We start from the raw sequence: 22463 nt of genomic DNA, 5'->3' as shown, positions 1-22463 counted from the left end.
CGCAGCAGGGCAGCTATTACAGCTACCCTTGCGGTCTTAAGTAACCGATGACGGTAAATAATAGCAGGGCACTGTAATTAGTTTTGTACAGATTTAACAGTAACCTCAGAGGCATGAACCATTGTGTGTGAGATGCGCAAATGACCTGTGCGTGTTTAGCGGCGCCCTTTGAGACACTGCCAGGCCCGGTGTGTTCACACAGAGCCAGCAGTGACCTGTGCTGGGGCACCTGACTCTGCTGCTGCTGCTCACGTGCTGCTTTTTGGGCATGGGCTAAGAGGTATTTAACATGTAAGACATGCAAATCCTGGACAACCCTTCAAAATCTACCCAAAACAAGGGGTGGGGGGCTACTTTGGGGTCACCCTTAACAAACCTCTGAAATAAATCTTAAACGTCTGTTCAAGTATTATGTGTCAATTTCCAGTGGGAACAACATATGAAACTAAGTAATTGCCCATTAAGGTCCATAATCTGATTATTTTGAGATCTTCAACCAAAATAGGCTGCAGAGAATGATAAAATAAAATACCATCATATTTTTAAAAGGCACTGAAGAAGACAGTGCTAAAGAGCATCTGATGAAGCACATCCAAGAAAGGCACAAGGCACTGACTCACTGATTCCAGAGCCATCATACAGGAGACATAGTCATCTCAAAGCTAAGGCACTTTGCTCCAGACTTGGGGAAATTTGTCAGTGGTGTTCACAAGACACTTGTCATGATCAAGAGTCTTTAATGAGGAAGTTAAAAAGGTGACCTTTTCTGCCAAAGGATGGGGAAACAGCCAAGAAAATGCTGATGTGTGATGCTCCTGCACCATCAAGCAAAATCAATGAGCCACAGCTGCTTACACAGCTTTGAAAACACATCCAGTGTTTCCCTTGCCTTAATGTTCCATTTCATTGCCATTTGTCAGCTTTAGCATCTTGTAACTGGATTTAACTGATGGAGGAGGTACCATAGCAAATGGTAGGTTTTGAAGTCAAAGTTGTTTCACTACAGAAGAAGCCAGCAAGGATTGTGGAAGACCATCCCACGTTCCTCTGCCCGTGTGATGCTCTGTATTGCTGCACAAGGCCTGCCCAGCACAGAGCAGCATCCTGAGAGTGCCCAGCAGAGGTGATGTAAATCCTGACAGGCATCAGTGTGACTATGCCATAATCCTGAAATCAGAGCATCTTCAGTACCAGGAACAGGATAAACAACTAAATACTGACTTTGAGATAAAAAATACCTATCAGCACCAAGGACGAGCACTTACTGACACTGAGCTCAGCCCAAACCCAGGGGCATGGTTCTGGGATCATGTGTCATGCAAAATAAATCTTACAGGAAGAGCGTAGTTGCTGATATGGAAAATAACAATAAAAATAGCTGACAGGAGTTGAAATAAAGTATATCAGTTATTTATCCATTCAGTTCAAACCCTGTACAGGTGACAGAAGTTGGGAGGTGCGGGGGTGGAAATTATAGAGTAAGCACATCTCAGGACAGTGTACTCAGGCAATTGACTAAAATCTGGCAGAATGGCTCTCCCTGAATTCCAGAATCAATACCTCATTCCAATGAGAGGTTCTCACCTCCTACATGTATTGCTTGAGGCTAACAAGTGCCTGTGTTAGTTGACACTGGAGCCACAGCTTTCTAAACAGTTTAAAAAGGAACAAACCAGCCCCTTTTCAGAGCCATGCCATCATTCTCCTTTTTCTCCCATGTTTCTTTGCCTCCCCACCACTCCTTCCTATAGATGGCACCGTGTTACCACATTTTGAATGGCATCCAGAAAAGGGTAAGTTAGTGATGAATTTAATATATATTTAATCAAATGAGGGGTTAACTGACAAAGGAACAACCTGCTGGAGACAGAGCAGATAACAGAAGTCAAAATGGCTTCTTCTGGGAACTGCAGTAGGATAAAGCTTGAGGTGCCAGGATGTTATAACATGATCCAGAGTCTTTCCTTCACCAGCAGGAGGGACAACAGTCTGTTTATAAATTTAAATCCAGCTCACATGCATTGAGGAAACAGCAGTATTATTTCAAACCTTTGCTTGTCATGTGTGCTATGCTTCCTCTGCCTTCCCATGACTGAAGGAAACAAGTGCCTGCATCGCAGTACTTGCACCCAATCTAAATGCACCATCACTGTAGGACTGATGAAAAAAGAAAGGAAGAGCAAATATCCTGGGGAGGACAGTCCTAAACCACTGCTGGAAGATTTACAGAAAAGTAATATACACTAAGTGATCTTGGGCAGCAGTACTGATAGGTTTTTTCTGCTCCAACCCCATCACTGAAGTTTATGAAGCAACTCATTTACCCTCAGGACTTAGCCATATTCAGTAACCCAGAATACAGACACTGTTGACTTTACTAATAGCACAATTCCCCTAACATCTGCAGCACTCAGCCATTTAACACAAGGCTGCTATTTGAGATGGCAAGGGGAAACTGGGAGATGCGGATTAGAAGTGTATTAAATTACACTATCTTGCAAAGAGCACCCTTTCTTAAAGATTATGGGGATATTCCGTGTGACTGTTCAGAAGACTAAACACAGCCATAAATGCTTGAAACAAGCAATGGTTGCCTCATATTTGTTCATTTACATCTTAAAGCAGACATGGGACCTTACTGTAGAATGACACTGCACAGACTATTCTCCCTTTAGCAAACATGACAAATATTAAAGAATGAAGATTTTACAACACAGACTTCATTTTACACTAAGTAAATCCACAGATAATCAGACTTCACTTTATGCTAAATAAATATGAGTGAACAGTATTCTGCTTAAGAGTACAGATACAAAGAGTATCCGAAAAAGGTAAGGCAAGGGCAGTTGACAGAAATGGACCGAAGTTTCCCTTCACCGAATTACACTGCTGTCACAAATGTAAAGTTCTGACACATATTCAGATATAACACCAGATAGTGGTGTATTGTAGCAGCTGGTAAGCACCTATTCATCCATCAAATGAACATCTGATAAGGTATAGGCAGAACAGGCACAGGCTTAGCCAGAGGTAAATACTAAAGCAACCAAAAAGAGATTTCTAACAGAATGGTAAATGTAACTGTCATTCTAACATTCTTCTCTTTGCTTATTACAATTATGCAGTGCTGCAAATGTTTACATTTCAGTGTTTGGTCAGTAAATCTTGATTCTTTCCGAGGTTCCTTAGCCATTTTCTCACAGTTGCTTTCACCTCCCTTGTAAAATAAATCAAATCAAATAAAGTCCTGTTCTCTGAACTCCAGATACCCCAATCTTAAGGTCAAGGATGTTTTTGCTACCACACCCATTTCTTTTAACCTCTCAATGCCCTTTGATCAAGGGCTGTTGGCATAGGAAGAGCATTGCTACAGTTGATATTATCTGCAGCACTACAGCAGAAACCTGAAACAGTCTTGATGCCAGCTGACACAACACTGGGTTTCTGCAAGGTGCCGCAAAACTTTTCAAATAATTTTAATCTGCATAAAAATGGACCAAAGAGGCAAGAACAAAATAAAACCTATGTTCTGAGAATTAAACACTTCATGTAATCCATGGTGCAAGATGAAAAACACAGAAACAAAGTAACCCCCCCCAAAATACAAATAAAAACAAAACAAAACAAAACAAACAAAACAAAAAAAACCACCCAAACAATAAAGGAAAAGCTGTGATTACTGCAAAACCATTGCAGCAAGGGAGTTACTATGCTAATATCTAAACAATTTTGATAAAAATGTTAGTATTATGCACAGTAAGCCTCAGCTCATGAGGGAACTTTAGCATTATTACTGGGAAAAAAAAGGCAAAGAAAAGCAGACAACACTGATGTGTCCCCTTCTCCTTCCGAGGATGTATTTTCTATATTTTTAAACCAGATTTTCCCTTAGAGTATTCTGAGTATATTCTCCTATTGCACTAAGCTGAGCACATTACAGCTCCACAAATGCTGCCATTTCAACTTCCTGCCAGTTAAAAAGAAAAACCACACACAGCCTCTTCTAAACAACTAATATACATCTTCTTAGTACATCCATTGCTTTGCTAAAGGTTGAAGAAAGCAAGGTTAAACTGTATTCAGCACAAGCAGAAAGGTTTGTTATATTTTTACTTGTGAAGGAATTTATTAACTGCAGACTGAACCTGTCTCCCACACAGGAGAATGATCACCTTTCTAATGTCCTCATGATTTCCTGAGGTGAATGATTAATTTCACCATCATTACATATAAACTTCCCTTCTTTATGAATATTCACACTACAGCATAGTTAAAGAGGAAATTTGCAAAATTAAAAATTGATGATTTCCAAGTTTGTACTCAAATATTTCAGTGAACATTTCTGGGATATAATGAAAGTAATCAATTCACTTCCATTTCACTTTAAAGCCACAGTGCACATGTACCATAGAAACTCACAGTCAAACATAAAGAGAAAGTGAGTTCCACAAGTCTCAAGCTTATTCACGTTTAACCTTCTTTTCCAGATTATGTTAAGGATGTCAAAACAATGTGTTAATAATCTAAATAATTCCACTTGAATGCAATGGGCTAGACTTCTATAGTTAGTTATCTAACAAGCGCATTTGCTTCCAGGAATCCTCTTTCTGAGTACCCTGAACTAATATTTGCAATAAACAAATTATACCTTGCACAAGAGGTTTGAAAAAAGTTGGCTTTATCTCTGTACCAATTTCTTACAGTCACATAAATGACTGCCCGCTTACTAAGAGGATAAAGCAGAAAGAACACACATGATGGTTCAAACTCCTCCCCCACCCAACACTGGCATTCATTTCATTTTCATGAAAAAGCAATCTACATGAACCTATGTAAGAACACATATTTTACTGAAAGGCACAAAAGTCAAATATCTTTGCAGAGAACAAAAAATCATCAGACTCTTACATTCAGTCCAAAATGAAGTATTACAAGTTCCCTTCTATAGCAGCAACTTGATTCCAGGAATTTCAGTTTTTACAGCAAAGAAACACACTCATTACATATTTTTTACATTTTCACTAAAGTGAGCAGACATGGGAACATTTGCCTTAAAGTGAATAAAAAAATTTACAAATATAGTCTCTTCAAGTCATGTACTACAGGATTTCTGGTTTTTAAATGGCATCTCTGCATTGTTCACAAAAACCACACCTGAAGACAGTAATGAATAAAATTCTGTTAACATTGTAAGGCAACAAGTATGGATAAAAGGTGTTTTAGCTGGCAAATGAAGAATTCCAAATTTCTCCTTTACTAGTGTAGCATACTGAAGAGAGCACTGCAATATATACCATGGATTTTGCATGTTAAATTGCTGAATCTATACTGTTCTCCATCACTGTATTTAGTATCTGCTTATTCTGTCACCAAATTTAAGTTGCAGCCAGCTTAACTCCATTATGTCATTATATCTGCAAGCAATTCAAAACATTCAAAATATGATATGCCATATTAGTTTGAAACATTAATAACAGTATTCCATCTTATTTTTATTTATTTTCAGAGAAATACTTACTCTACTTGGTCTTTAAAACCATTGTTGAACACTCAGTATGTGGCTGAACAGAAAGAGTGTAGAGCTAATACTGACCAAAGGATTACTGATGCAACTAACAGTAAAGGATTTAAATTACTTTCTCTGTAAATTTATCAAGGACAGCCAAGAGGGAATGTTTAGGAATTCTTCTATCTTCACTGCAAAATAAGTATTCTTTTTATTCACTTCTGGCTGGGATTCTTCATTACTTAATGCCTGTGTAAATGGATAATTTGTCTTTTATATTTTTTCCCTTTCCAAAAGACTGAATGTTTTCAGGCTGAGTGTTTCCAGAGAAGAGATGTACCATGTAAAGTCTTTCAAAAGTTTTAAATATAAACCAACAAAAATCAAGGCACTTAATGTAGTTACATATGAGCAAAAGAAATTATTACTGAGAATAATAAGATCAAATCACAAAGTGAGATTATCAGGAGGGTAAAAATCTCTTTCTTTTACAGCTTTGGTTTGAACTTGCCAGAAACAAGCTTTTTCAGCATTTCAGAATTTTTTCCTTCTGGTGGGGAGGGCCATCTGTCATGATCTGAGGAAAACAAATAGAAAAATTGACTTAGTTGACTGAGAAACTAGACATTTTACTTTTGTGTCCTCCCTCTGCACAACTTCAGTCACTTGAAGGGCATTATTTTGTAGCCCACTTCTTACCAGGTATTTCTAGGCCATGGCCATACAAACTCTGGCCACCATCCACGACCATGGTTATCCCAGTTATGAATGATGCAGCTGGAGATAGCAGGAAACATACTGCAGGAGAGATCTAGCAAAAGAATGACAGTTCAAAATCTTAATTTCAAAATCTCAAATTTTAATCTTTCTTAAACTGCTAGGAATTGTTCATGTCAAAGAAGCTTGTGAAAACTTTTACAAGCAAGATCTAGTAACATTTTCTACTTAGTAATAAAAACTGTAACGGCCTTAAAGCCATCCTTCCAGCCACAAACATCAAGCATTTAACAGAGGAAAGCCAGAAGGCTGTCACAGAGCAGCATCAGATAACAAAAAAACAACAAAAAAAGTTGGATCAGTTTATCAAAGATGCACATTCTTGGTGGAAGAGAGCTAAGTGCTTTTAAGATACACTTTTTTCCCCCCTTAATATTCATTCTGCCCTTCCTGCTGAAGTCAACTTTTTCAAGACATAATGTCTACTATCAAACACTTCAGCTGTAAGAGGCAGCTGAATTAAATTTTCTGTATAACAGTGACTACTGATTAATCTCTCACGTGGCACAACCACACATTGCTACAAGCTTTCTCCTTGTTAAATATTCCATCACAGTGCAAAATTAAATCTTTTTTGTTCTCCATATAATAAAGTGGCTTCAAAATAGAGACACAGAAGTAGGTGTACCAGAAGCATTCTGAAATACATTACCTCCTCAGGAACAGCTGACCTCTTGGCAGGAACCTTTGGTATGCTCTTTAACCACATCATTACACCTTGTTCTCCATAGTTTGCAACAGCAGTTTCTGAAAATACCAGTCCCTATTTAAAAACAGCACAGTGAAACTTAAGTTCTCTTGCATACATTTAAACTGATCATTCTAAAATTTGAAGTTGTCATTACTGATTTCCTGTGGGATTGAACTATCTAAAGAGCACTTGAATATGAGTTTTTGAATGTAATGGCATAGTATAATTTATACAAGAAGGTAATTTGGCTGCTAGCCACATCTCTGTTCAAGCACAATAATTCTGATTATTCTAATTCTCTGCTGTCACTTCAATAACAAAAAATTGGAGTATAAAAAAACTCAGCTGCTGCTTTGAAATTACAAGCATTTCACGTTAAATTACAGCAGGAAACTACAAAGCCACAAGAACAAGTTCTGAAAAGTTTCTTGTCATTTGTAGGAGCACTAGACCGATTTATTGTGAATTACAGAAGCAGATTTCAGTCAGAATTCTGACTCTCCCTACTTAGCTGCTCCAGAAGCAGAAAAAGATGACTGTGTTTGCTCTGGTGACCACACAGTCACCAGAGTGACTGGTGAGAAGGAAGTTTTCAGAAGGAAGATAGCAATGTGAACACTGAGTTACATCCACCACTGAGGACAGATCTTTTGGGAGTCAAGTTAAAGTAAAATAGCAAAATTGGATTTCACCCATGAAGCATATACACAGATGTTGAAGATACCTGTATAATGTATGTGAAACTGTTTTTTTCAGACTGCACACTTCCCTCTCTACGTATCTATTCCCTACAGGTTACTCTTCTCCCATAAAGCAGTAACAATTTTGTATTGTTACCACAGACCTGATGGGTCCACAAAGGTGACAGAAGTATTATTGTAACTACAACAGGGACTTTTGTTACCAGCATAGTAACAAAGCTAGCAAATACCTCTAAAAGAGTCAAAGCCCTGAAGAAACACGTTTGCTTGTCAAAATCGTCTTCTGACATGTGCTATAATATCTAATCAGCATGATTCATTAGGTAATTAGCATGCCTGAAAAGTATATTCACATAATAATGCTGTCTTAATTACTTACTTCCCCAAGACTTGATAAATCAGAAAAAGCAGATAAACAGGAAATACAAGTCAGTTCATCTTAACATTTAACATGTCTCCAGATGAATTGGGTCTCACAAAGGTTACATAAAAGCCTTTACCTGAATGATTAACAAACAGCTGCCATTAAGCATTCTATGCTATGCCCAACAAAACAAGCCAGATGTTTTAGGACAAGAGGCAAAAAGAATACACAGACATTCTACAAAAATAGTAGCAATATCTTCCTAGGGATCACTTAAACATGACACTTCACTTAAGACACTCACTGTGAAATAAGCTAAATTCTGACTGTAGAAGTAGCTGGACTAAGTTTATGTTTCCTCTTTTAATTTCAGGAGAGTAAATGGCAAAATAAATTGTGGATAAGAGAAAATTACAACAGATCACATATTCTCAAATGTCAAGGCTAGAGCTTCTATATAACTTCTGTATCTGCAGCACTACAAAACATAGCTGCTCTTTCTATACAGTTATTTAAAACAACTCTACCTGCTGTCTACTTCCTCAGAAATGTGGCAGGCATATTTTAGCTGACCTGTATAGCGGTTTCCTGTCTGCATGAATTTGTTCCAAAAAAAAAAAAAATCAAAACACACATTTTTACATATGATTTCTCTGAGAGAAGATACACTCCAACTACAGTCTCTTTATATGCCTAAAGCTAAACTAACTTAATATGTAGGAGACAAAGTAAAAGGCATTATGCGAGACATTCAGAGATTTTCAAAAGTTTGTAAACATAGGTGGAAACCATCAGCATACCTGAACCTCAAACAGAAATGGTTTCCTGAACTCAGAAGAAATGTATCCATTACTGAAACACAAAGCATTCAGTAATTTTATGTCAAGGCTTTGTAAGACAGGTCACCAACTCCTACCAGTATTATTTCATTTAGCTATAAAAAACCAAAAAACCAAGCGTGCCAAGTCAAGGCAGAAAGCAGAAGCAATTTTATCCCACATCCTCTGACTCATCATCCAAAAGTACAAAACACTGTCAAATGATACAAAGAACACAGTAAGGGAATTATAAATAAGCAAATATATAAATAATCCACAAACCGTTACTGGTAATAAATTTAAAAATTTGTTTTGGTCCAAAAGCTCTAACTATGAACATGTGTAACAGTTAATTTCAATCAGACCATTTGCCATTACTTACGGGAGCAACGCTGTTGATTCTCACTCCACTGTGAGCCCATTCTAAAGCTAAAGTCTTGGTTAGGTTATCCACTGCAGCTCTTGCAGCTCCTGAGTGCCTATGGAGAAAAGAAAGCAAAGGAAGCATCTGTTCCCTTAGCTAGGAGTGCCCAGTGGTAATTCTACTGCAGCCTCATTAGGGTATTCAGAGTGGTTTTCTGTGGCTGGACCAAGCATCTGGAAAAGACACTTAAAATCTCTTCCCCAATGCAACATGGGGTCAGCTACACTCTACTGCAGTAGGAGGCTTATAAAAAGAGAAACAACTGAAGTTCAAACTGTGTAAAAATACCTATAGCTTGCACAGGTAAAGCAACACTTGGAAGAACAGTGGTCTGGAAGATTGTTTAAATCTTCTGACAATCATGATTAAAGTAAATCACTATTCAAAAATTACTGTAGGTGGATGGAGATAGAGACATGAGAGTCAGAGTGAACTCCTACGCCTTGCTGCTGTAGGTAACCAGTCTGAAATTATTACAAGCTTGAACAAGTGCAAACAGAATTACTGCAGCAATGAATTGTAGACAGTTTTAGTCAGAGAAAATGAATAAATTTAGCTGCTTTAGCCTAGCAAAACAGACTAAGAGGAGACAGATACAATAGCTTCTCAGATACAGGGAAAGAATAAGAAAAACTTAAGAAAAACCTAAGACGACTTATTCATATGTTTAGGCCAGAAATAGATAACCTCCAGGCACACTCTGAGGAAACAGGACAACGTTTATGTTCAAAATTAATATTTATAAAAAACTCCTATCAGGTGACTTTAGGAATGAGTGGTGGCTGGACTAGTAAAGGCATATCTTTTTTAACAGTACATTTCCGCAAGAAGTTCCAATCATTTTAATTTGGAAGTAGTTTTGTCTATCCATCTACTATCCATCTACATACAACGGTTGCTTAGGAAAATTTTTTCACCGTTATTCAGAATGAGCTTGGTTTTCCTCTTAGTTCAACTCAAATTGAAACATCTTCAGCCTATTTGCCATGATAGCTGAACTAGATACCACAGTGGAGATAGTGAAATAACTGTAGCTTCAGCACCACCGTGTGGATCTCTATATTTATTCTGTGAAGAAAAGCTGGTGAGAAAATATGCTCCTGTTCCTTAAAAATGTTGGTTTTGAAAGCATTCAACCCTGAACGAGGACAAAGAGAGATAATGCAACACTTGCTCAAAATATATTTTTATATTTCTTCAACAGAAACTCATTTTCCAAGTTAAAAAAAAAACAAAAAAAAACCAAACAGCAAAGGGAGCCATTTCCAATTAAAGCTTCACTGGCAAGTCTTGCTTCATAGTTTCTTACAAACAAGTGGAGAGAGACCAGAGATGCCATCTACTGGATTAATAAGAGATCCCCTGACATACTGCCAAGTGATACTCGTGCTCTCTCTTGACCTAACTACTGTATTGCTATACTCTGCTGCTGCCCAGTACACACCTTTCTGAAGTGTTAGTACTTCTGGGGGAAAATATAGGAAAGTATAAAAAGAAAATATATATTACGACATTCCAGGAAAGCCATTTCTCACGGCAGCAGTAATGTTGACAATGGCTCCTCCATGTTCCTGCATCCAGGCATTGTACACTGTATGAAGGAGGAAGATAACCTATAAATATCAGAAGAAATGCATACAAATGAACTTGCCAACTGGAAACCAAACTTGGAGTTTTAACTGCAATCACACTACACATTTGTCATACTGGTTTAGAAAAACAATCTGTTTGTACCACAGCCTTGCCAATCCAGAGGTGAGGCCATGAGGCAACAGGCACGGTCCAGGTAAGGCTCAAGGGTTGTAAAGAAGCACTTGATGGAAACTGATTTCATGTTTCCATGTAAATTATTCTAATTTCCACATTCCAAATGCTATCTGAGAATGACATACCTTACTTAAATTGAAGCCTAAATTTATATCCCTGAAGACAGTATTTTCCTATGTTATACACAGTGAATACAGGCCATGAAACAAGTGGTTTTCCTATAGTCCTTTAAATGAGTATCCAAGTCAACTGACTTCCTAAACCTGGCCTTAACCAGAAGATCATGCTTGCCTAAATGTATGTTTGTATTTATGAACAAATGAAATATCCAAAGCTTTGCATTATAAGATTCAGGAAAACAAATATCCACAGTCATGTAAGTGCATGAAAAGAAGCAGCTAGGGAAACTTGACATTTCTTGTCTTCTGGTATTTCTGTAAAAAAAACCCAACAAACAAGTAAACATAAAAAGCCCAATGTTCAGACCTTACCTGCTTTGCAACAATAGAAGGTCCCTGTCAGATTGGTGTCTATCACAGCATTCCAGCCTTTTGCACGGATGGCTTCAGAAGGACTTGCAAACTGGCCCCCTCCATTATTCACCAGGAAGTCAATCTTCCCATGCAGACTCAGTGTAGACTTCACCAAAGCCTCTACCTGAAACAGTATTTGTTAGTGAGGTATGCTGATCAAGGTCTACACCCAGTTTTCTTCTCAGACAGTAATTTCTCCCTCATGCCCTTTTCATGGAAAAAGAGGAGGTCTAGCCTTCAGAGAGACTGTAAGATTGGTATGACAGGATTAGCCAGCTAAGAAGGATTGGGCTGTTATCCATGTTTACTTAGGAAATTTTGCTGGTATAATGCAGGTGTTGCATAAAATATCAGCCCCAAAGAAGAAGGGGATTTAAGCTGCCAAAGATTTGTAAAATCAAACAGACACAAAAGCCCACTACACTCGACCTACTAAGAATCTCCTGATGTTTTTCAGAAGAGTGGGGGTGTTCACATGAGATCTGCAGAGAGTTCCATATAAGGTAGCTACTGTTATTTTTATCTGACCATATACCTGACCATTTAAAATAGAAAACATAACTCATCTTGTGGAGTTTTATCATCCTCACCTAGAAGTTTAGTATATTCACTAGAGCTCTGACATATGAGCTGGCAATAGCCAGTCTTCTTACACAGAGCAAGAAGGTTAATTACCCTACAAAACATGAAGTCTGAAAAATGCTGGAAATACAAATTGTTTTCTTTAGCAAAAATATTATTGCAAGATAGCAATAAGAACGCCATAGCAACAACTTAATATTTATCTCAAGAAACAGGAAATGGGACAAAATGATTGTTTCCTGCTTACATCATCAATAATAACTAGATACCATGCATCAGTTATTCCTACTCAAGCATATATAAAAAGATAACCTAGCATCTGTGGTCATAGAAAAACACAGAAAAAAAAAATCCCCAAAAGACAGGTGGAGCAATGCTGCCACTCAAACAGATTGGGCTAGGGGAAGGATATCAACTAGCCTTTCTCTGTATTGAGTTACAACAGAATATCAGAAACAAAAAAAAGTGCAAGCAATGCATCATCTGTATCTCACAATGAGCGTTACCAACCCAGTCTCACAAAGGCTGCCTTACTATTTACTTACTAATCTTTTATTTCTAACAGCACAGAATGGTTTAACAGGATAGTATGGATCCCGTAAGGATGCACCTCTTGAAAGGAAAAAACCCTAAGCAAGCATATAATTACTGAAAAACTAGTGCCTGCTGAGAAAAAATGCCTTCAATACCTAAACCCAATCTTCAATTTCTGAATGTCATCTTATTCCTCACTTATTAGTCTCTGCAGGTTTTGAGATGTGAGGAAAAAACACAGAAAACCAAAACATCTGTGACAGCAGTCCCAAACTCACAGCTTGTGAGAACAGCCGTGCCACAAGGACATTCTGGCTTTTACTTTTCTCTTGTTGTGAGCAAAGGAAAGTCACGTCTGGCTAGGCAGCAAAAGTTATGCTTTGCTCAGCAATATCAAACTCTTCTCCCTGTCAGTCTGAGAATCTTGCTTTGAATATTATTCTCTGTAAGTCACTGAAATATGGGCTCATTTATGGAACACAAATGGTTTCAGTAGAAAGAAGATTTGAACAGACTAAAGCTATTCAGACTGTGGAGAAATGAGAGAGAGAGAGAAGGAAAAATACTAAGAATGATAAAAAGAAAAGACTGAAAACAAATTAACAAGAAAAATCCACTGAGAAGAGACATTAAAGCAAGTTTCCAACAGCTGGACAAACTGTATGTTATATGTTATAGCATATCAATTCAAAATGGTTCATATGTTGCATTTAAGGAACTGTTGCTGTTCCTACATGTTGCACCATGTTCTCAGGAAAAAAAAATTAGAAACCCAACAACAACAAATGCACATCAGTTCTGCTTTCTGAAAGCCAGGAAAGGCCAGAAGGCTCCCCAGTGACAGCTCAGATGGCTCCAGCTGTAGCAATCTTCACAAAGTCTTCTCTGCTGTAGGAAAGTATCACTGCAGTGCTTCTCCCAGTTACAGTAAACACGGTGACAGCAGCCAGCAGCACAGGGAGAAGGAGGGTCCAGTAGAACACATTTAAATCACAGTGACTACTAAAGATTCTTTTCTATTGCTATAATTAAAATATCCACTTGGAAGGAACTTCTTAGAAAAGCTATTAAAGACTCTCTTTGGAAGCAAAGCAAAGCTGCACGAGGTAGAGCTACTAGTTTAAGACATTCTTCTGACAAAGATAGAAAAGAACAAAATCAGGCACTTCAGACATAACCAGAAGATTGGAACACTGCAATAAGGAACTTTTGTATATGACTGCAACTTAGATATATTAGGCAGTAGCACAGACAACTGAGATGACAGCAGTCACTGACTCAGGGAAAAGGGTCACCCTGAGTAAAACACACAGGCAAACAACCCACTACAGAGTTTGAGAGATTTGTGATTTGGTAGTGAGAACTAATAGGCATTCTGGCACAGTGGTAACAGGTATTTTTACTGTGTTACTGCTGTGTTATTTAAAAGTACAACAACAGGAATCTCTTATCCACAACTTCCCACCATGCCACAGTCTTTCACGACAGGCTTCACACAGACAGGCATTAAGTATTTATAAAACAACTGAGCCTACTATGCTAAGCTATAAAGTTTATTGGAAAAGCTGCTAGTGAGTTCAGACACAAGGTATGTGCTAAGTAGCACTGTACTGAGTCTGTCTGAAGCTGTCTTGTTGATGTCCAACTGATAGATTTTACCCTCGGGGTCTGGTCCAGCAGCAGGTTCTGCTGCTGGAGTTCAAGTATGGAAAGAAGACACCGTGAACAGAATTCTAAATTGTTGATTTCAAGAACAGCCATGGCCTACCAGAAGTACAAGGATTTATCTTCCACTTACCTAGACATGTAAACTTCTACTTATCTAGGTGCCAGTTTAAAGAAATGTTTGTCCACAGAGTATAGCAAAAAGGCTTTACAAGTGTAAGGATTTAAAGAGTACTGCTGCCTGTCTCAAAACACTGTCAAAGCCACAGAAAGAACTTACCATAAGATGATAAGACACCAAAGCAGGAACTTGAGAGAAGCACAGAAGGGAGGAATTTACAACAGGAAAGCACTAATTCCAGGCCTAGCAGAGGTAAGATCAGGTCAGAACATGTTTGGTTAATGCATCGGGACAAAAGTGCCCACTATGGCAAACTGTGGGAAAGGAAGCAACTGCTCATACACATCACCCCAAGCTATGGGAACGGCACCTGTGACCACCCCATGGGTACTTGGAACTTGGCCAGTGTGAAGGTGGTACCCCCAGGAGACTGACAGCACACTGCTGCATCCATGCCTTGTGACTATCATCTGCTTGGTCTCTGTCTCTCTCAGTCTCTCTCCCTCCCTACCTCCCCTTAATTCATTCCTCATGTCTTGTCCCTGTCAACAGATTTTGCTGTAGCTCAAAATTCAAGACAAAAAGAGATAAATAAAGATACACGTGCACACAGAACTGCCTGGTTTGCATCTCAGCAAGAGCAAACTGATCTGCTCTCAACACACTATGGAGGCCAGGAAATATGCAAACAATGAAAATCACTTCAGTTTCATAATCACTGAGAAGCAATTTCTATCACTATACACACTCCAAACCACAGGAAAAGGGAACAGGTGCACAACCACTGCTCCAGGATAAAGCCCCATGACAGAATATAGAAATATATTCTGATGACAGAATAGAGAAACCTCAGGTTCTCTTATCCCAGAACCTTCTACTCTGACATTTTTAAAAATAAAATAGGTTTTCTATCCTTTACAGAACACTCAATGGAAAACTAGTTAAAGCAGCAGCAAACTCATGACAAAAATAAGCCTGACAGGTTATGCAGTGGTTCAAAATCCTCCATCAAGCAGGATTATTTCTTGCACATTAAACAAAAAGTAGAGCTTTGCTAGAAAGCAAAAGGACCTCTGAGGATGAAGATTTAGAGACTTAAAAATGTGAATTCATTAAGCTATTCCCATGATACTTGCCATCAAGCTTCTGCAGTAATTAATTCACTGCACCTTCTTTGCCTCCTCCTAGGCCAGAAAGAGCTCTAGCAAACATCCTGGACTATATGATGAGGGATCAACCTTCTAATGCTTGAATTTCACAGATCCAAACCAGAGGCATGAACCATGTCATCATCAAAGCAGGTCAGTTACTTTAAGATTTGCAATAGGAGGCAAAAAATAATCTTCTGGCAATTTGAAAGCACTTCATCTTTCTTAAATTTTACCTATTCAAAGTCCCTCCCTCCAGTTTGTAAAATTCAAACCAGGACAAAATTTATAGAGGCCTTTAGAGAAATGCAGAACTATTGATGGAGAAAGAGGGATAAAAAACAGCATTTTGTAGTAAAAAGAAATGACTTGATCCTATAGGTGATGAGGGTGGCTTCCTTTAAAACAAAGACTTACTCTTAGAAAGACTTCAGTGAGATGTCAGAGAGAATGATATACTAAATGAATTATGTATTTCTTCAGGAAACTTCCTGGCTTTGAAGTTTGTGATAGATCACTTCTGACATCTAAGGGAGCTTGAACTCCAAAGTTTTTTTCTTGTTGAAACATTTATAATGTTTTTCTCCTGCACATGTTCTTTGGTACCTGGTAGTATAAGAGCTAAGAAGGAGGATGTTGTGACGCACAGGGAATTCTTGAGGGGGCTGTTCCTCTCTACCCAACAATGTGCTCCCGTGATTTCTGAGGTAAATACTCTTCACTCACACTAAGCTGAAAGCAAACAATGAGTTGTAATGTTGCTAATGAGTAGCACACAGAGCCAACACAGTTGTAACTTGTCCCACTTCTTTCATGAGGGAAACCAAAAGCTGACATGCCCTCCCATCCCCTCTTCCACTGTAACAGGAGCTCTTCCTGTATTTGTGAAACTACTGAAGTTATATTACTGTGTTACTTCTACTCAGTATTTGCCTCCTAGGCTAGAAAAATCCTTAACAACATCTTTTACTGATTTCTGTTCCTATGACTCCAAGTCCCAGGCACTAAATTTTAAGTAAAGAATGGAGAAGGTTTGGAAAGTGGATGTACAACACTCTTTGAATCAAAGTAAAAGCCCAAAGGTACTTTTCCTCTAGTTTCCACAAGGCTAGCAAGTGCAAATTAGGAAAAAAGTACTTTTCATCATTACTGCTCTAGGAGACATAACAAATAAGCAATAGTAAGCAGTGGGATGTGGAAAACCTGCTATACACCTCAGTTCTGACGGAGTTTTTAACAGTGTAAGTTAACAATTGTTAATTGAAGTTTATCTAGTTTCAACTTACAAACCAAAGTACGTAAGTGTAAGGAAGCACTATCCTCGCTACAAATTTGAGAGTTGAAAACACAGATTTCTGGTCTAACAGTAAATTTAGAAATTAAGTGACATATGGTCAGGATTTAGCAATCTTTGAGAATCTCAGCATTAACAGAAGAGAACAGAGCCAGAGAGGCACAAACTAAAGAACAAGAATCACAGGATGTCTCTAACCAATAAAATATCTGGTCTTGGAGATGGGCATCTGAAACAGAGAAATATTTACCAGGTACACAAGTTCCTATGTTAACATGCAACAGAAATTGCATCCCTTGTTCAGATCGTCAGCAAAAGGCTAATGAAATTTTCACAGTATTTTTTTTTTCTAAATAGGACTTCAACAGAAATAAGAGCAGTTGCAGAACTGAAGTGAGTCAAACTATAAGATTAAAGCAATGACTGAAAAGTTCAAGACTAGAGTTTAATCTGCCTTTTTCCTCTGAAGCCTCTCTTCAACAGAAAAGACATGAAAGTACAATGGTTGAAGAGAACTTCCACTGATAGGAGACATCCAATAGAAGCTTCACTAACATCATATGAAAAGTTCTAGGCAAGTTCCCGTGTGCCTGTAAATGAGTAGAGCTTAAATTGGAAACAGGACAATTTTATGATAAAACTGCAAGGTACTAGCAAAGACAGAAGTTTCTTCAAGTATCAGTATGGCTACCCATAACACAGAATAATGCCTAAACTCTTTACACAGCATTATAAAGAAGGCCTGAAATGCACCTTCAAAAAGCCACTTAAGCCTGTTTTGTCAAATAGGTATTTAGCCACACTTAAGAAGGAAACAAAGAAGGAATGGCAGTTTAGTGGAGATTACCTCATTTCACCATCCAAGCAAGCCCCAAACCATCTCACAGAATGCTGTAGTTCTCACTGATCAATTTCAGACTGATATAGAAGTAAGATTCACCTGCAGAAGGTTATTAAGCATGCCAGAGTACTCTCTGCAAGAAACAGACCTGAAAAAGGCTTATCTCTTTTTTCCTCTTTACCTCTTTTCTTTCCTGTAGCTTTAATCACGCAAGTTGCCCTCTGACATCTGCCATAACCTATTATGTTGCACTTTTGATGCCAGTAAATACACACTTAAAATTCACTGGTAGGTAAAGTGACATACTACACAGCCCCAGGGTTCATCTCCTTCAGGAGAGGAAGTCTGAGCAGATCACTATAAATATTTTATGGCACGAACTGTTCCACAAGGGAAGAATTTTAATTTTTATTTGTTTTATGGCTATACCATAGGATATTTCCAGAATCCTTATAGCTACTGAAGGTCATTAATATTTAGGTTAAGAGAGACTTTGAGAGGTTTAAAAAAATGTAGCAATCAGTGGTTACTGGAAGATTTTCTATCTGTCTTCAAAAACTTAAAAATCCAACCTGAAGTTGGACTTTTAAATATTTAATTACAGAGATAAAAAAATTAGGAGGTGCATGCAGACTTCTGAAGAACCTGGATTATGTACTTTTGCTCTTGATCTTCCATTTTTTGTAATATGAAGAAAAAAATTTAAAAATCAACTTGAATAGTAACATATCTTCCATTTTTTGTAATATGAAGAAAAAACTTAAAAATCAATTTGAATAGTAACAGAGTTTGCAATGAGGCACACCTCAAACGAACTAAAATTTCTGATGTGGCTAAAATATTATGCATCTGTGGGGTTTTTGGCTTACTACAAGCCAAACTGACAATGCAGGGCACTTGTGTCAAGTCACAAGCATTCAGATTCATGCTATGCCTTCCTGTTTGAAGGAACTATTCTGAGGTTTCCATCTTCACAAGTTTACACCCCCTCACTTCTGTCACAGAAATGTGACAAAGAATCATGCTAAGTGGGCTCTGCCTCGCTGTACAACATGCCAGTTCCAAGGCCTGCATCTCCCAGAAATATCTGAAATATGTAAGCATGGTCAGAAATATATTTGCCAATATTTACACATGCTTTTTTGCTTAGGTGACTAACAAATGTCTTCCCTTGGGAAGCACACCTATCCAGATCAATTTACTGATCTCTGCTCCACCTTTCCCCATCTAAACTACTTTTGAGAAGGCCAGAAATCTTTAGAGATCTGAGAATTTATATACACAATATGCCTTTGACATGGTAAGCCCCAGAACAAGGTCAGTAATCTTTACCTCTTCTTCTTTGCGGATATTGCACTCTATGGGGGTCACTTGGGCAGGACTCATGGAGGCAAATCTGTTATTCAGCTCTTCTGCTGCAGCTTTTAATCGGTCAAATTTACGAGAGGCAATAACAACACTGCAACCTGTGTGTGGAGACAAAATGAAACATCATTCAGCTAACACAATATTGCTATATTTTTAGTAACATCATGGAGATATCTTGTAGGATGTGCATTTATTAGTCACTGACTAAAAAATACAGTGTTGAAGTCCTTGCAAGAGAGAGAAATACTGATGTCAAATGCTTCTTAGCAACAAGATCCCTCTGTGCCAGGAAAAGAGCAATTAAAAAAAATGTCCATAAGATTTCCTCTCCTTCCTGCAGGAGAGAAGATAACCTGTGAGTTGCAGAGTCAGCAAAGCAGCTTTCAGACATCACTTCTGCTGCTTCTGCTCACAGCTGCCTCATTTATCAATTAAGTGATTTAAAGATGTTTCAGCAGGTCTTGATTACAAAAAATGCTTGCTCTTAGAACCACAAAAATAATCTTCTTGTACAACTGGCTGTAATTTTGAGTAGCAGTGAGTAAATGTAATGGTCTGGTTTTTAACTCTACAGAGACTGAAGGAAAGGATAATAGCCTCACAAGATTAGTCCCTATCTGCAGTCTACAGACAGTGGGAACAGAGCCCTCCCTGTGGCACTGCAGAATCCTAGCTGCAGAAAGGAGAGAAACAAAATCAGGCAGGAGCTCAAGTACTCCTTTTTTCAGCATTTGGAGGCAGAAGGATTCATTCTACAGAGAAAAAACAATGCAGGTGCCAAATTTAAGTCAAGCACTCACACTACAACCAGTCTAATTTCTTCTGAGACACCAGTGGACTCAGGACAGCTTTAAGGCTTCAGCAATTGCTACTACACAGACTAAACCAAAGGACACCAAATTAATTCCTAGTGCAAATCCAGCAGGCAATTTCATGTAATGATAAGCAAATGGATAAGCAAATTACTAGCCAAGCAGGCAAGGAGGTCTTGCTGCCAGTTTACTCCTTCCATCATCTTAGCATTTCAGCAGAAGTAATCTCTTCTTCATATCAGGTTTCCTGCTCATCTGCTTTAATATATACCATCCTCAACCAGCCAAAAAAAAGGGGAAAAGTTAACATCTTGCCAGGCGTGGGGTTTTTTCCCCCCACCTCTGCTGCAGAGTGGAATTTGGCCTCTCATGTGATCAAGCAAACACCAGAATCAAATCAAAATAACTAGGGGGAGGAAAGAGCAGCAAGCTGTTCATTTGACTCAGACAGTCTTGTGAAACTATATATTAAAAAAAAATATTAAAAATAGAGGCGTTTAATTCTTCCAGGGGGAAGCTTTACAACTATATATCCTTAGGAATAGGAGCTTCACCTTTAATTAGTGGCTATCTTAAAACAACACATATAAAGACAGTAGTCTCTGAGGTCTCCTGATTTTTTTTTTAATTAAGAACTCCAGTCACTTGCACAACTACCTAACTAAAGCAAAGTTCATAAAATGCCACACACAATTACCAATTAACACAAAATACTGAATCACAGTAGCCCAGTTGTATTTACCAACTTAAGTGCTTGTATTAATACACACATTGATATAGAACAAGGTCTAGTAAGAGACTATATTTTAGCTAAATGTACTAATTGGGAGAGGGAGAGATTCTAATCACTGGAGAACATTTGGTACATACTGTGCAAGCTGACAACATGACTTAATTTTCTTCACAAAGAATGACTGGACCATTTCCTGATAGGGTCAGGGAAAAGGGCACGAATTTCCAGATAAAAGGTTTAAATTTGCCCAGAAGGCCTCAAAGGAGACTGGTTATATAAACAATGTATATAATAACTAGCATTATGTGTCACTGCTCCTATGCCTGTAAGAACCAGTCCCCCTTACCTGAAGTGCAAGGTATACATGGAAATAGCTCCTAATCATTATCTTGTCAGGAGTAACCAGCAAGTCTACAGGTAAGGAAGGTTATTCAGTCACTCTCAAGCTCTGTATAGCTCTTTCTTCATTTTTTCTCATGTGCTTTGTATAGATTTGTTTTCTATTGTGTTCTATTTAGGCTGTTATGGACACGCTTTTGTTATTGTATTTCGCTTGAGAAAAACAGCAAAAATCAAATTAAGCACAATTTTAAGGTAACTGGGTAACATCACCAACCAACAGTATGATGATGCTTTAAAAGTAGTTCATTAAAGCAGAACGTAAGGACACCTGAAAAAAAATAAATACTCATTTCCCCAGTAATACAAAGGTAACAGAACTAATCCTCCATTCAGCTCTACAAAGCGGAAAGCTGCGGCACAAAGGGCAGGAGAGGCAGAGCTGTCTCCCAGCACAGCCTTAACAAAGAAAGCTCTTTACTATGCAGTGCAGCGGTGCACATTCCAGCAACGCAAACCAAGGGAGTGTAACACAAGAGGTGTAACACTAGCGCTGGTATTCGGAAGGCGCCGAATCTAATCATGACAATTACCGAAACCCAGGCTGATGCCGATGATCCCTAGCAGAGCTAAAATCTGCAGGAAAGGTGTCGCAAGGTGGACGTAGGAGTCATTCCTACCTCTCCTGGTCTCATATCAGACAGTCAGGAGACTGCCTTTCACTCTAGTTTTTACCACTTCTCTGCATTCAGAGTGGAAAGAAATGCTACGCCGTGCATCATGAAGATGTTCTTCAATTTCAGGACGTTCCTGAAACCGCAGACACGGGGAGAAGCACCACGTCTCTAAGATGTTACTGCGCGGGCAGCAGTTTAAGGATACTGCTCTGTAAGAATCGAGGTTCAACAACCTCGTAAATCCTCCAGTTAAAGCAAGACGAGAACTCGCTGAAGGGAGTGTCGGAGAGAAAGAAAGAGTCCTAGTCTAACATAACCTCGCTGACCTCTGTGTTTAAAACAGCGAGTGTTTTGCGGGCTAAAAGGCACAGCTCCACATCAACCTCACCTCGTATCCCTTGCTGACCCTGTCCCAAAATCCCACCCACGGGCTCCTGGCACCGTCCCCGAGCGCCGTGAGCCCCCGCAAGGCAGCAGAGCCCGCGGGCTCTACCTGACGGCCCCTCGAACTCCATCCGCCCTCCCACCACCCGCCCGGCCCCGCTGCCCCACCGGGGCTTCCTGCGGAGCCTGCTCCGCGCCCACCTAGCGCCAGCAGGTCGGCGGCGATGGCCTTGCCGATGCCGGTGCCGCCGCCGGTGACAATGGCGACCCGCCCGCGGAACAGCCCCGCCGCCAGCAGCCCGCGCCCCGCCGCCGCCATCTTCCCCCTCCTTCCTTCCCTCCCTCCTGCCCGCCTCAGCCTCAGCCTCAGCCGCGCCCGCCCCC

General features: G+C 39.1%; 1 protein-coding gene across 1 annotated transcript; it reads right to left on the bottom strand.

Moving 5' to 3' along the window:
* Nucleotides 1-4833: 4833 nt before the first annotated feature.
* PECR (peroxisomal trans-2-enoyl-CoA reductase) lies at nucleotides 4834-22402 on the bottom strand. The gene is made up of 8 exons (XM_030952821.1): nucleotides 22281-22402; nucleotides 19099-19232; nucleotides 11540-11705; nucleotides 10791-10872; nucleotides 9240-9336; nucleotides 6936-7046; nucleotides 6206-6317; nucleotides 4834-6083 (listed from the first exon to the last, which is right to left on the bottom strand). The coding sequence occupies exons 1-8, from the start codon at nucleotides 22396-22398 to the stop codon at nucleotides 5995-5997; spliced, it is 909 nt and encodes a 302-aa protein (XP_030808681.1). The 5' UTR covers nucleotides 22399-22402; the 3' UTR covers nucleotides 4834-5994.
* Nucleotides 22403-22463: the final 61 nt, after the last annotated feature.

The sequence above is a fragment of the Camarhynchus parvulus genome, chromosome 7, assembly GCF_901933205.1.
Source record: "Camarhynchus parvulus chromosome 7, STF_HiC, whole genome shotgun sequence".
In the NCBI taxonomy this organism is placed as follows: domain Eukaryota; kingdom Metazoa; phylum Chordata; class Aves; order Passeriformes; family Thraupidae; genus Camarhynchus; species Camarhynchus parvulus.
This window is presented reverse-complemented; position numbering and strand designations above follow the sequence as displayed.